The sequence below is a fragment of the Cibotium barometz genome, chromosome 16, assembly GCF_041138505.1.
Source record: "Cibotium barometz isolate CiBa-2024 chromosome 16, ASM4113850v1, whole genome shotgun sequence".
Classification (NCBI taxonomy): domain Eukaryota; kingdom Viridiplantae; phylum Streptophyta; class Polypodiopsida; order Cyatheales; family Cibotiaceae; genus Cibotium; species Cibotium barometz.
The window spans coordinates 58,688,689-58,700,855 of NC_141061.1; the positions used below are offsets into that span (position 1 = coordinate 58,688,689).

Consider the following 12,167-nt stretch of genomic DNA (forward strand, 5'->3'; position numbering starts at 1 on the left):
TTGGGGCTTATGTGGTATGTGAAACTTAATCTGGACTACTCTCAATATAAGTTTGTATTTTTAAATGAAGCTTGTTCATGTAATGCATTTTATGTTTTTTATAATATGTTATAAATGTTGCATTTTTCATGCATGTGTTAAGGGGGGGAGGGGGCAGGGCAGGGTGGCGTGGGGTGGGGTGGGGTGGCGGGGAGTGTAACAGAATGGGAGAGAGATATTTTTTTCTCTCCCACTCTATCCTCCCCCCTCAATTTTTTTTGCACAAACTATAGTACAGCTATACACATGATTATGCCCGTGGCTACATGTGTTGTTCTAGCCACGTGCCCCTATCCGCATGCATAGCCATGCGAGAGAAATTTGAAACTCTAAATTTCTTTTGTTGCAACAGGATTCTGGATGTGGTTATGCATGCATCCTCTTGTTAGTGGTACTCACATTTTTTTTAAAAAAACTATATTTACATGAAATGTTTTATGTACATCAAAATTAGTGGGGGGCTACCACCTTAGGTTCACACATTACATTTTCTATTTTTTGAAAGTAAATCCAACTACCACGTCCATCTTCCTTGCGAATCCTACGCCTTTACCTAGCCCCAATTTTCTAACCTCTCTAAACAACCCTTGCCTGAAAATTATGTACGATAGTACGTGAGTTCAAATAGAAGGGTTTTGAGGGGTTTTTTTTGTGAGTTACATATCTACGGCGCCCTTGCCGGGTATACGCTTGTGGCAAAAATAAAATAAAATACCCCTGCGCAAAAAACAAAAAACAAAAATTAAAAATTGCCCAATATCTAGTAGCTACCAGTTCCTCTGCTCACATGGAGTATTTCCGTAGGCTAGATGAGCTACTGGTTGCTAGATGGGCTATTTAGAGCTTGAAAATCTATCGCAATGAGACTAAGGTTCATAGAAAACACATAAATTAAGGTTCTTTACAAAGATGGCCAGCATTGCATTTCCTGTTTAAGATTGAGGGGTAGCTTTGATAGGTTCCCCAATCCTCAAAATTGCGGACCCAGCTTTTGCATGCAAATCAAGGATGCTGTCAATACAAGTGAAATGCTTAGAACAAGTCAAAAGGGAAAGCATGGCAGTAGTGTTTGTTATGCTACTACAATGTAGTGTATGCTATGGTGCATGCTGGTAGAGTGTCTCTAAGGCTGAGCAGAGATGGCATCTCCCCTCTTAACCAATCTGGCACCAGTCAAAGATGACGGGGGGCGATGACTCACATTAACATGCACCTTGCCTGCCTCTAGCCTTATGTTGGTTAATTGGCATTCGGATTTCCCCGATCCGGCATGGGCGCCTTCTAGCTTCTTGGCATTATCAACCCTCCTCTCATCAAGGGTTATGGGCAGCTTCCCTTCAAATATCCTGCCATCAGGAGGAGCCCTTCTCCCCATGGACTCTAGGGCACCCGGCTCTTCGAGTCTTCCTGAGACAGAGAAATCTCTATTCTGTGGCCTCTCGCGATTTTGTCTCATGATTTTTGATGTAGGTGAGGCATCCCTTGTGTGGTTTTCGTGGTGGCTTTCTTGCTTTGAAGCCATGTGATGTTGGGGTGAGTGCTTTCCATGAACAGCACAGGCTTTGAAGCTTCTCTCCATAGCTATTGGGCTTCTTTGCTCAATGTCACTGGCCTCATTGTTGTAGTCATTTGTTTTGTTTCCTTCAGCAGGTGTGGGATAGCCATCTGGGATACCTGTATGATTATGGATCATTTCTCTCATATCTCCCCTTCCACCCTCAATAAGGTCACCGGAGCCGCCTTTCATGGCTGCCTTCTTGCAGTAGTTGCATGCAGGCTGGGCCTTGCTTTTCACTCCTACAGACCTGCCAGTGCGAGAATGTTGATGATGATGATGGTGTTGATGTTGATGTTGTTCCTGCTGCTCATTGCTTAACCCATCAGCTGCTGCATCTGCCATCATCATCATCATCTTGGACGGGCTCTCTTTCCTTGTTGTCACAATCATGCGAAACAACTTCACAAGCTCTCCTCCTAGAGCACTGCATTTACTCTCTGCCATGGAAGCTCCTTCCAGGGCTGTTTGCACGCCCACGCTGAAATCCTCCATTTTGGCATCCAAAATTCTGCAGGACCGTTATGAACAGAACATCAAAACCACATGGAGGCAGTGGTCAGGCAGCACAGTGTTTACAGCTGAAGATGGCAACAGCATTCATGCTTTCAATGTCAAATGGGCTAAAGCTCTTTACAGAAAAATGCTTTTGGCGGGAGCAGGGCACTTGAATGGGGTAGATGCCCCTGTTCAAGGCTGACAGGGAACGGCAGTCAAGATGGGCCTTTACACCTGGGTGTACATGATGTCTGCAAAGGGCTAGGGAGGATTCACCACATAAGGGATCACATGCAGTCTACAATGCAACAAGAAGGAAAAATTATGAGGAAGAGTATTACCTTAAATTGGAGAAAGTCTCTGATTCCACTTGGGCAACTCGGGTCTCCAAACTCACCAGCCTTGTGTCAAAGGGCGTCCAACTGGCCCCTTCTTTGCTATCATCTTGACCTCCTTCACGAGCTCTCAGTCTTCGTATGAAGCCAGACAACTCACTGTATAGATTGATTAATCTCTCCTTTTGTGCTGGTGCCATGTTATCACCCTTGTCCACATGATCCAATCTCTCATCAGCACAATTATTGCCTCCTGGGAAGCTGTTTTCTAATGTCAAGATCCTCTTCTCCAACTCCTGTAGCAGCCTACCAGCTGCATCATACTTCTGCAACCACATCGCAGCCGACATTTGCAAATCTCCAGTGCTAACTTGCACTTCCTCCACTGAGGAAGCTGTGTTCAACTGCATGGTTTCAAGCTTCCGGACCTTCTTCCAACACTCGGTAACCTTATCAGCCATATCTGCCTGCTCTGCTGCTGTCTCACTCATCTTGCTCTCTAGGTTCTTCATGTCTTGCCTTAGAGCTTGCTCTCTTTCATAAACCTCTATGTTATTATCTGCAGCATGTAAGGAGTTTATGTCATTATCTGATCTTGCACTGCATTGTACGACCTCATGTAGCCTCATTAAAGCTTCCTCTACCTTCTCCCTCAAGTCCTTTATCTCATGCTTCACCATGTCATCCTGCTGCTCTGATCTTGTTGCACTCCGAGACTCTATGGAAGCACTCATGTCTCGCACCGTTCTTTCCAGATCAGCCAATGCATCCTCTGTCTTCTTGATATGCTGATCAAAATCCTCCTGCGACACTGGCTTTTCTTCACAGTGGCTTGCCACGACTGACCCTTCTGCTGGTATGATGGTGGAAAGAAGTCTTCTTTTTTCCTCTTCGATGCCTTCCACAGATGATCTAGCCCTAGTTACCTCATCTAGCATCAATTTTCGCCATTCTTCAATGTGGCTGTCCAGCTCCTTGCTGTAATTCATGTGTGCATGCCCAGCAGCTTCGGCAATGTCCTCAGAAATCGACAAGCTCTCCCTCTGGGTCTTGCAAATCTCCACTAATGCCGCCTCAGCATTTGCTGCTGCGTTGACAGCATTGACAGCAGCTGCTGCAGCTGCCTCCTTCTCCAAAACTATTGATCCCTTCAATATGGATACCTCCTTTTCTATCTTCATCTTTGTTTCAGATATCATCGCCATGGCTATATGCATCTCTTTCTCCGTGTCTTCACTCATCCTCTTCAATTCACCAGTCGAAGCTGTAGCTGCGTCCCTCTCAGCAGCCAAACTCTCCTGTATTTCATGGCTTTGCCTCATCACGTTTGCCATCTCAGAAGAGAAACTCTCCACCATCTCAGAAACAAGTTCATCTGCCTTCTGTGCAGCAGCTGTAGCATGATCTAACGCCGCATTGGTTTGCTCTCTATCTTTCTCTATGGCAGCCAAAGTCTTGAGCCTTGCTTCTTCAAGATTTCCATGTTGCTCCAGTTTGCTTTCCAGGTGGCAGACTCTGGACTCCAACCCATCCAAAACAAGATCCCTTAATGGAAGCTTTGAATGTGCACCAGCAGCACCATCACTCTCTTGTTCTTGTTGCCGTCTACTAAGGTCTGCGCAGTGCACTTCAAGCTCCTCCATGCGGTCCTGACATTCGAGCTTGAAGCCGAGAAGCTCACTTCTCACGTCCTCGAGCCCTCCAAGGTAAAGCTGGGAAATGCCCTCCACCTTTTCCATGATAAGCATTTTTTCATGGATCCCTTCATTGTTAATGTTGTTAGCCTTTGAGCTCCTGCCTTTGTTCCTCCCAAGCTCATCTTCCACCATCTTATCCATAAGCTTCTTAGTGCCCTCTCCTTCCTCCTTCACCTTCTCCAAGGATAATCTGATCTGATCCATCTCCAGCTCAATTTCCTTCTTGAAGTCTTCAGTGTCAGCTCTTACCTGCATGCTCTCCTTCTTGAAATACTGCAGCTGCTTTTTCAAGCTCCCATTCTCAGATTTGAGCAGGCCTTGCTCTTTGCCGATGCTCTGCTTGGCCTCGTGGGCTATGTTGGCCAGCTGTTCCACATTGTCCTTTATCTCTTCTCTCCCTTTGGAGAGCAGATCAACCTCCGCCCACAAAAGCCGAAGCTCATTCTTCATGTCAGCAATCACCCTCTCTTTGCCTCCGGAGACTATCTCCATACGTTGCGAGAGTCTTCTTTCCATCTTCTCATCTATCAAAGCTTCAACTTGTTGCCTTTCAGATCTTCTGAGCTTTTCAGTCTCTGCAAGGGTGGACTCCATGTCCTTCTTCATGCCCTCGGACTGTTTGGCAATCCCGAGCTCAAGCACATCCAAGTCTCTTCTCAACCCACTTGCTATCTTCTCTTTAAGCTCGAACATGACATCCGCCTTCATACTTGCAACCAATGATTCCATCTGCTTTTTTATGGAATCCATGTTTGTGGAGCAATCCTCCATCTGCTTCTGCTTAGAGCTCTCTTTGCTAGCCTCGGTTTCTTCCAGCAGCCTCTCCACCTTACTCAGCCCTCTTCTGACCTCATCCATCATCTTTTGTACTTCATCTTTGATACTTGTCTTCATTCCTGTCAATTCATTCTCTGTATCCTCTCTCCACACATGCAAATTCTTCTCAAGTCCAAGCATTTCACTCTGCCATCTCTCACCTTCCTCTTCCACTCGAGCAGTAAACCCTTCAATACAGCCTCTCAATTCCCCCACCAAATTCTGCAAACTGGTGATTTTAGCCTCAAGTGCTTCCGCCTGCAATCCTTGCAGAAACCCTTCCTGCAGTGATGTACTCTCGATTCTTTTTTTTATCTCTGATAGGCTGTCCTGACCACTCCCTAAGAGGAGTGGTGAGGTGACATTGGAGGGGGCAGAATCAGAGTCTATGGCCTGCCTTATGACATCATCCATCACACCAAGAACACCCCTTTTTCTGGTCTTTTTCCTGTTGGTGGATCTTGGTGTAGCCTTGTGAGATGAGCTGCGACGGCGAAGCATGTCATGGCACAGCTTCTGTTCCACAACAGGCACAAGCTTTCTAGCCCATATATCATCTGTAGAAGAAACCACATGGCTTCTTTCTGTAGAGTTGTCTTCATGATCCAATATAGACATTCTTTGCAGCCTTCCTGTGATAGAAGAGGGGTCCAGACCAGTGTTTAAGTGCCTGGCAAACATCTCCAATGTAGAAGAGGAAGCTCCAGGGCCAGCACTTTCTTCTGCTGAGCTACCTTCCTCTTCATGAAGTACTGTGTCCCTGGTAAGCCTGTCTGAAGATGTCCTTACCTTTGCAGGTGAGCTTGCAGAGCCATCTTCGTCTGTGTCTGGGCATGGACGCTGTATGTGGTTCATCCTATCCTTCAATCTCTTCTCCAAAAACTGAGAAGCGAATCGAAATCTCTGCCCAATCTTCTCAGGGGACTTCCGGTTGCCTTCCACATTGCAATGGGGGGCCATGGCAAGGTCTTTTCTTTCCCCAGTGTTATGACACCCTTTGGGAGTGGAAAGGAGCCACTCTAGTGACCTTTTGCTTGACCCACCCATTTGCAAATTTGGAGACCTTTCTTTAGCTTCGAAGGCTGTGGATGATCTGGGGTCTGCAGCTGACTTGTTGCTTGGGTCGTACTTCCCATCACCAGAAGGTTGAAGCTGGGTAGCGAGAAGGGCACATCCTCCAATCATGGCCTGCAGTCTCTGATCTGCATACGATGAAAAGCACCATCAATGCAAAAATCAGAAAGTACACCATGATAACATGTTTGTATGAATTGTCAGATAAATCAGGTCATTGAGCTTGGCTGCTTGAAGTTTTACTTAAAAATAATCCCAAACGCCAAATCTCTTCTTCAAAAGCTTAGGTTGGGTGCAGACATAACAGGTGCCCATCCAAGCCTTCCTGTAGGATGGGTAGGGCATCTAGGGATAATCTTTGTGACGGGGTGGAAGCATTACAAACATCTGCCCCCAAATGTCCCTTCACAAATGTCCCTTTAAGGAAGGGCAGGCAAAAATGCGCCCGACAAGAGGAAAGCTAATACTCTCTTGGGTATGTCCTCTATAAACAGGAAAACACACTTGTCCTTCAAAATACTAAGCATGCAAAATGAATAAGGCAAAGGGGATGGATTGATGCTTCACCTGGTGAGCTCGCCCTCAATGGTAAGGCGGGGACAACAATGGGCTCCTTCACACCGGCAGCAGGCTTCTTGCCTTTGAGGAGGGCACGTTTTCTGGAGCTAGGAGGGGACAGGCCCCCAAAGCCCAGAGGGGAAGAGTTGCTGCCTTGAGAGTCGTGCTGGGGATTGGCGGTCCAGATACCCCAGCTCTGCTGTTTCTTGCTGGGGGAGTCGCCAGGCCGCCTGGAGGATATAGGAGAATCAGGAGGTGGCCCTCTGCTACTGGACATTTTGCCTTTCTTGTGTATAGTGGGCGATTTGGGCGACTTGGGCGGCTTCTTGTATGTGGGATAATCGTCGGCCTTCTCACCGGTGGCCGCCTGCAGGTCCTGAATGCGCTTCCTGCAATCGGAAAGGCAGTCCTGCAACTCGGCCACCTGCTTCTCTTTCGTACTGTGGGCAAATTGAGGATGGGCAGGGATAGTGGAGGCCACGAGGGTTTCGAACTTTCGCAGGTGAGAGAGCTCGTCCGAGAGAAGGCGGGACTTCTTGCAAAAGGCAGCCTTTTTGAGATAGAGACGGGCGTTACGACAGTAGAAGTTGAGCGGGAGAGAGGGCTGCTCCATTACCTACCAGCTAGGCATTGTTGCGTACTGCCTCCACCACCACGCTCCCTCGGTGGCCGGTAACGGTTAACGGCCATCGTCCTTCAGCTGACACGAAGGATGCCTGGCTTTTCTTGTAGAATGCTTGCATTTCCGTTCAAAGAAATGTGTTCGTATGTTCAAACCTGACATCAAAAATAGGGACACCTTACATTACCCATAGTACATACTATCCTATTCCGTCTCATTTGTTCCTGTATTAAATAATGAGCCTAGCTCGTTACTTTTAATAAACTAAGGTTTGCAAACGTTACTCTTACCCCTCTAATGCCTATGGAACACACATGCATACATACAATATATATGTATATGTGTGTGTATGTGTATGTGTATGTGTGATAGTGTGTGTACATACGTACATACATACACACACATATACATACATACATACATGTATGTATGTATGTATATGTGTGTGTGTGTGTGCGTGTGTGTGTGTGTGTGTGATATAAGCATGTGTGTATGCACACGCGCTTATACACACACACACATATAGTGTGTATATATATACACACACATATATACATATGAGTATATGTGTGTGTATGTGTACACATATACACACACAAACACATATATACATATGTGTATATGTATGTATACACACATATATATACATATATATGTGTATATATATACACATATATACACACATACATGTGTGTGTGTATGTGTGTGTATGTATTTTTATATGTAGATGTGTGTGTGTGTGTATGTATTTTTATATGTAGATGTGTGTGTATGTATGTATGTATATGTATATGTGTGTGTGTACGCGCACGCGCGCGTGTATGTGTGTGTGTGTGAATGTGTGTATATGTATATATATATATATATATATATATATATATATATATAAATGTGTGTGTGTGTGTGTACACATACGTGCTTATACACACACACACACATATATATACATATATGCATATATATATAAGTATATAAATACATATATCTATTTATTTATTTATGTATATGTATGTGTGTGAAATCTTTAGGTAAAGACAATATAATTATATGCACTGTGAGTTCTTAGTTATAGATATATTACAATTTTTACTATATACATATGTGTGTGCGTGTGTGTGTGTGTGTACATGCTTATCTATATGTGTTTATATACATATATGCATATATATAAGTATATAAATGTATATATATATCTATTTACTTATTTATTTATGATATGTATGTATATATACATCTGCATAGCATGTGTGTGTGTGTGTGTATATGTACGATGTATATGTATAAATGTAATATATATGTATATATATATAAGTGTGTATATATATACACACTTACATATATTATATATTCTGTATATCTTACTACCACACAAATCTTGTCCATTCATTTTCTACACAATGCATTACCATTCTGACAGCTTCTGCCACCACTGAGACTGGTTTGGCATGAGTATGATGATTTATTCCCACAGCAGCAGAGCTAACAGAGATGCCTCCATTTCGGGAAGTAGATCATGTGATAGAATTGACCCCCAGAGCTCAACTAGTAACCCAACGCACATACAAAATGCCAATCCCTGAAGCCATTGAACTCAAGGAACAGCTTAGGCAGTTGTTAGAAACAAGGGTTTGTAAGACACAGTGTTTCACCTTGGGGAGGGCCAGTTCTCTTCCAGAAAAAGAAGGATGGAACGCTAAGACTCTGTGTGGATTACAGAGGTCTCAATCAGTGACAGTTAAGAATAAGTATCCTATCCCTAGAATTGATGAGCTTCTGGACAGGCGGCTAAGTGGAGCCCAGACAAAGATAGATCTCAAATCAGGGTATTACCAGATCAAGATTAATGAACAAGATATCCCGAAGACAGCCCATCAATACTCGCTATGGACACTATGAGTTTATAATCATGCCGTTTGGATTGACAAATGCCCCAGCTACATTCAATCGCCTTATGTAGGACATTCTCAGAGAATACTTGGATGATTTTGTTCTTATTTTCTTTGATGATATTCTGATTTACTCAAGGAATGAAGTTGACCATGAAGCTCACATCCGTAAAGTTCTTGAGATTCTAAGGAAGCACCAACTCTTTGCAAAAAAGAGTAAATGCACTTTCTCTGCCGACCATGTTGAATACTTGGGCTTCCTGGTATCCAAAGATGGAATTTCTCCAAATTCCGCAAAAGTCCAAGCAGTCATAGATTGGCCTGAACCAAAGACAGTGAAAGAAGTCAGGGGATTCTTAGGATTAACTGGGTATAGAATTTTTATACCTAAGTATGCTCTCATAGCTTCCCCCTTGACTAATCTTCTCAAGAAGAATACCCCGTTTCAATGGTCTGCCAGGTGTCAGAGCGCTTTTGATAAGCTAAAGACCGCCTTGGTAACCAATCTCGTTCAGAAGTTGCTATATTTCTCTCTACCCTTTGAGGTAGTAACTGATGCCAATGGTTTTGCCCTGGGAGGTGCACTCATGTAGGATGGTCATGCAGTGGCCTATGAATCCCGAAAACTCACAACGCATGAGAGAAATTATGCTGTCCACAACCTGGAGCTACTTTCAGTAGTCTATGCCTTGAATTTGTGGAGACATTACCTACTGGGTTAGAGATTCACTTTGATGACAGATTATCAGAGCTTAAAGTGGATCTTCACTCAATCTCAACATGCACCAAAGAAGGTGGATGCAGACCCCGCAGGAATTTGATTTTGAAATCAAGTACCGCCTCCTTGCTTGCAATCACAGTGGTGTCAAATCCATTGATTAATGAAGCAAGAGAGAAGATCATGCAGGATAGATTCTTTGGCCCTATTGTTACCCTACTTATGCAGGAAAGCAAAACTCCTCAGGAGTTGAACTGAGTTCATTCGTCAAGACCTACATGTCTGTAAAAAAAAGCTTCTTTTGGCCCTGGACTAAAAAAGGATGTACTTAACCATGTACGTCAATGCCTGATATGTTAGAAAGTCAAAGCCGAGAGAGTAAAAATGCCTGGGAAGTTACATCCATTAGACATCCCCCAGATGAAGTGGGAATGTATCAGTATTTTTATTTACTGGACTACCTTCAGTGCAATCAGGTTACAACTCCATCTTCGTGGTAGTTGACAGACTAACCAAAGTTGCCCATCTGATTCCAGTAAAAGAAACCTACACTACAGTGGATGTAGCCAGAGTGTTCCTCAAGGAAATCTTCAGATTGCATGGCCTACCCAGGAGAATAGTAAGTGATCGAGATCCCAAGTTTACGTCAAGATTCTGGACTGCATTCTTCGAAGCACTAAGAACTTTCTTGGATCTCAGCACAGCTTACCACCCCGAGAGACCGATGGTCAAACAAAAAGGGTGAACCAAGTAATCGAAGATATACTTCGGTCATGTTGTGGTGGCAGGGAATCCTCCTCATCTCAAAGTACATAATGTATTTCATGTCAGCCTACTTAAGAAGTATGTACCGAGCCCGAATCATGTGCTTAATGATGAACTCTTAACTTCTTCAACCCCAAGGACTGATTGAACTACTCCAACATGAAGAAATCCTTGATGTTCAAGAGAAATTTCTCAGGAACAGAATTCTAAGAGAATTATTAGTCAAATGGAAGTTCTATCCTTTTGAAGACGCCACCTGGGAGAAAGAAGCCGAACTAATGCGAGATTACCCCCAGTTTGTGAGATAAGGACATCTCGCGTTTTTCAAGTGGGAGAGGATGTAAGATTCCTCCCCATCCCCTCAAGATGTCCAATTTCTTCCCCTAGAATCAATCCCCTTTTCAGAATAATAAAAAGATCTTGTTTCTACCTGTTTTGGCCTAGAGAGAGAAAATATTCTAGAGAGAGATCATTCACTTTTTAGATATCTTTGGATGGAAAAATATCTTTTCTTATTAAAATAAATTCCCCCGAAACAGAAGTTTAAAAAGAAATTCCTAGGTGCACTAGAAATAAATTATAATCTGTACAAAAGACCTTAGCCTAAGGGTCCAGATTTTCTGAAAATTTTGGATTAAGGTTCTGAGGGACCAATCAGATTAATCCAAATGTAGGGAGGAGATAAATTGAAGAAATAAAGAACCCCCTCTCCCAAAATGAGTAAATGCTCACATAAGATGAAGAGTGAACTAAGGACCAAAGAAAATAGTTAAAAAACTGATTTTTGATACCTCTCAGAGTGGGGATTCCCCCTCATGAAGGAGGCGCTTTTTTTCTCATCATTACTCCCTAATTTTAAATCAATAAAATGAGATATTTTCTCTCTCCTCTCTCCTATTTCAAGTCTAGTTCCAAAAAGTAAGCTGAACTGACCCAAAAATGGTCAAAAATTAAGCAAACTGATTTGGAAAATTTTAGAATCAGTTTGCTTGGTTTGAGGCTCACTTTTTCCTATAAATAGAAGCCTCCCCTTTGTAAAAGCTTAATAGTGTTTATGCATTGTTACTCTACTCCTACCCAGAGAGCCAATTACATTGAATTTTCTTGATAATTCAATTGTTTTTGACTTAATCCTCTCCAAAGTAATTGGTGGCCCTTCTTGATCCAAACAAGAGTAGAACCCTCAATCCCTCAAGCCAAAGAAAAGCTTACAAACTCCATGTAAGCTAAATTCTTCTTACTTCTTAATTTTAAATCTATGGTTTTCTTGATTTTCTTGTTTTTTATAGTTGATTAAAGTAAATTTTGATGCTATGCCTTGATGAAAAGGTCATCCCCTTCTCTTCCTTACAATTCACCCTTTCTTTATCCTAAAATGATTAACAAAAAGATTAATTAAACTTTTCTTATTGTTTACTCTCTTGGAAATTAAAAATTGTGTAGATAAGAATCCTAGATATCTAATTGGGGTTAATATAAGTTTAAAATGGAAGGATAAAAATGAGAAATGGTCAGCCATACTATAAAGGAGGTTATGGCAAAATTTTCTAGAATTTTGTGGAAAAGAAAGTTTATTTTTATGTTATTCCAAAAGAGTAATTCCC

The 12,167-nt window shown here is 42.9% G+C and overlaps 1 protein-coding gene across 1 annotated transcript; it reads right to left on the minus strand.

Moving 5' to 3' along the window:
• Positions 1 to 826: 826 nt before the first annotated feature.
• On the minus strand, positions 827 to 7,185 carry LOC147630788 (uncharacterized). Its single transcript, XM_086810775.1, has 3 exons — positions 6,582 to 7,185; positions 2,434 to 6,142; positions 827 to 2,105 (listed from the first exon to the last, which is right to left on the minus strand). The coding sequence occupies exons 1-3, from the start codon at positions 7,183 to 7,185 to the stop codon at positions 1,163 to 1,165; spliced, it is 5,256 nt and encodes a 1,751-aa protein (XP_086666901.1). The 3' UTR covers positions 827 to 1,162.
• Positions 7,186 to 12,167: the final 4,982 nt, after the last annotated feature.

What these genes read in the sequence shown, in the direction of transcription:
- LOC147630788 (XM_086810775.1), bottom strand. Translation starts at nt 7,185, where the DNA reads ATGGAGCAGCCCTCTCTCCCGCTCAACTTCTACTGTCGTAACGCCCGT. An exon ending in ATTGAGGGCGAGCTCACCAG is followed by an intron (nt 6,143 to 6,581) that starts GTGAAGCATCAA and finishes CATCGTATGCAG; the next exon opens with ATCAGAGACTGCAGGCCATG. An exon ending in GAGACTTTCTCCAATTTAAG is followed by an intron (nt 2,106 to 2,433) that starts GTAATACTCTTC and finishes ACGGTCCTGCAG; the next exon opens with AATTTTGGATGCCAAAATGG.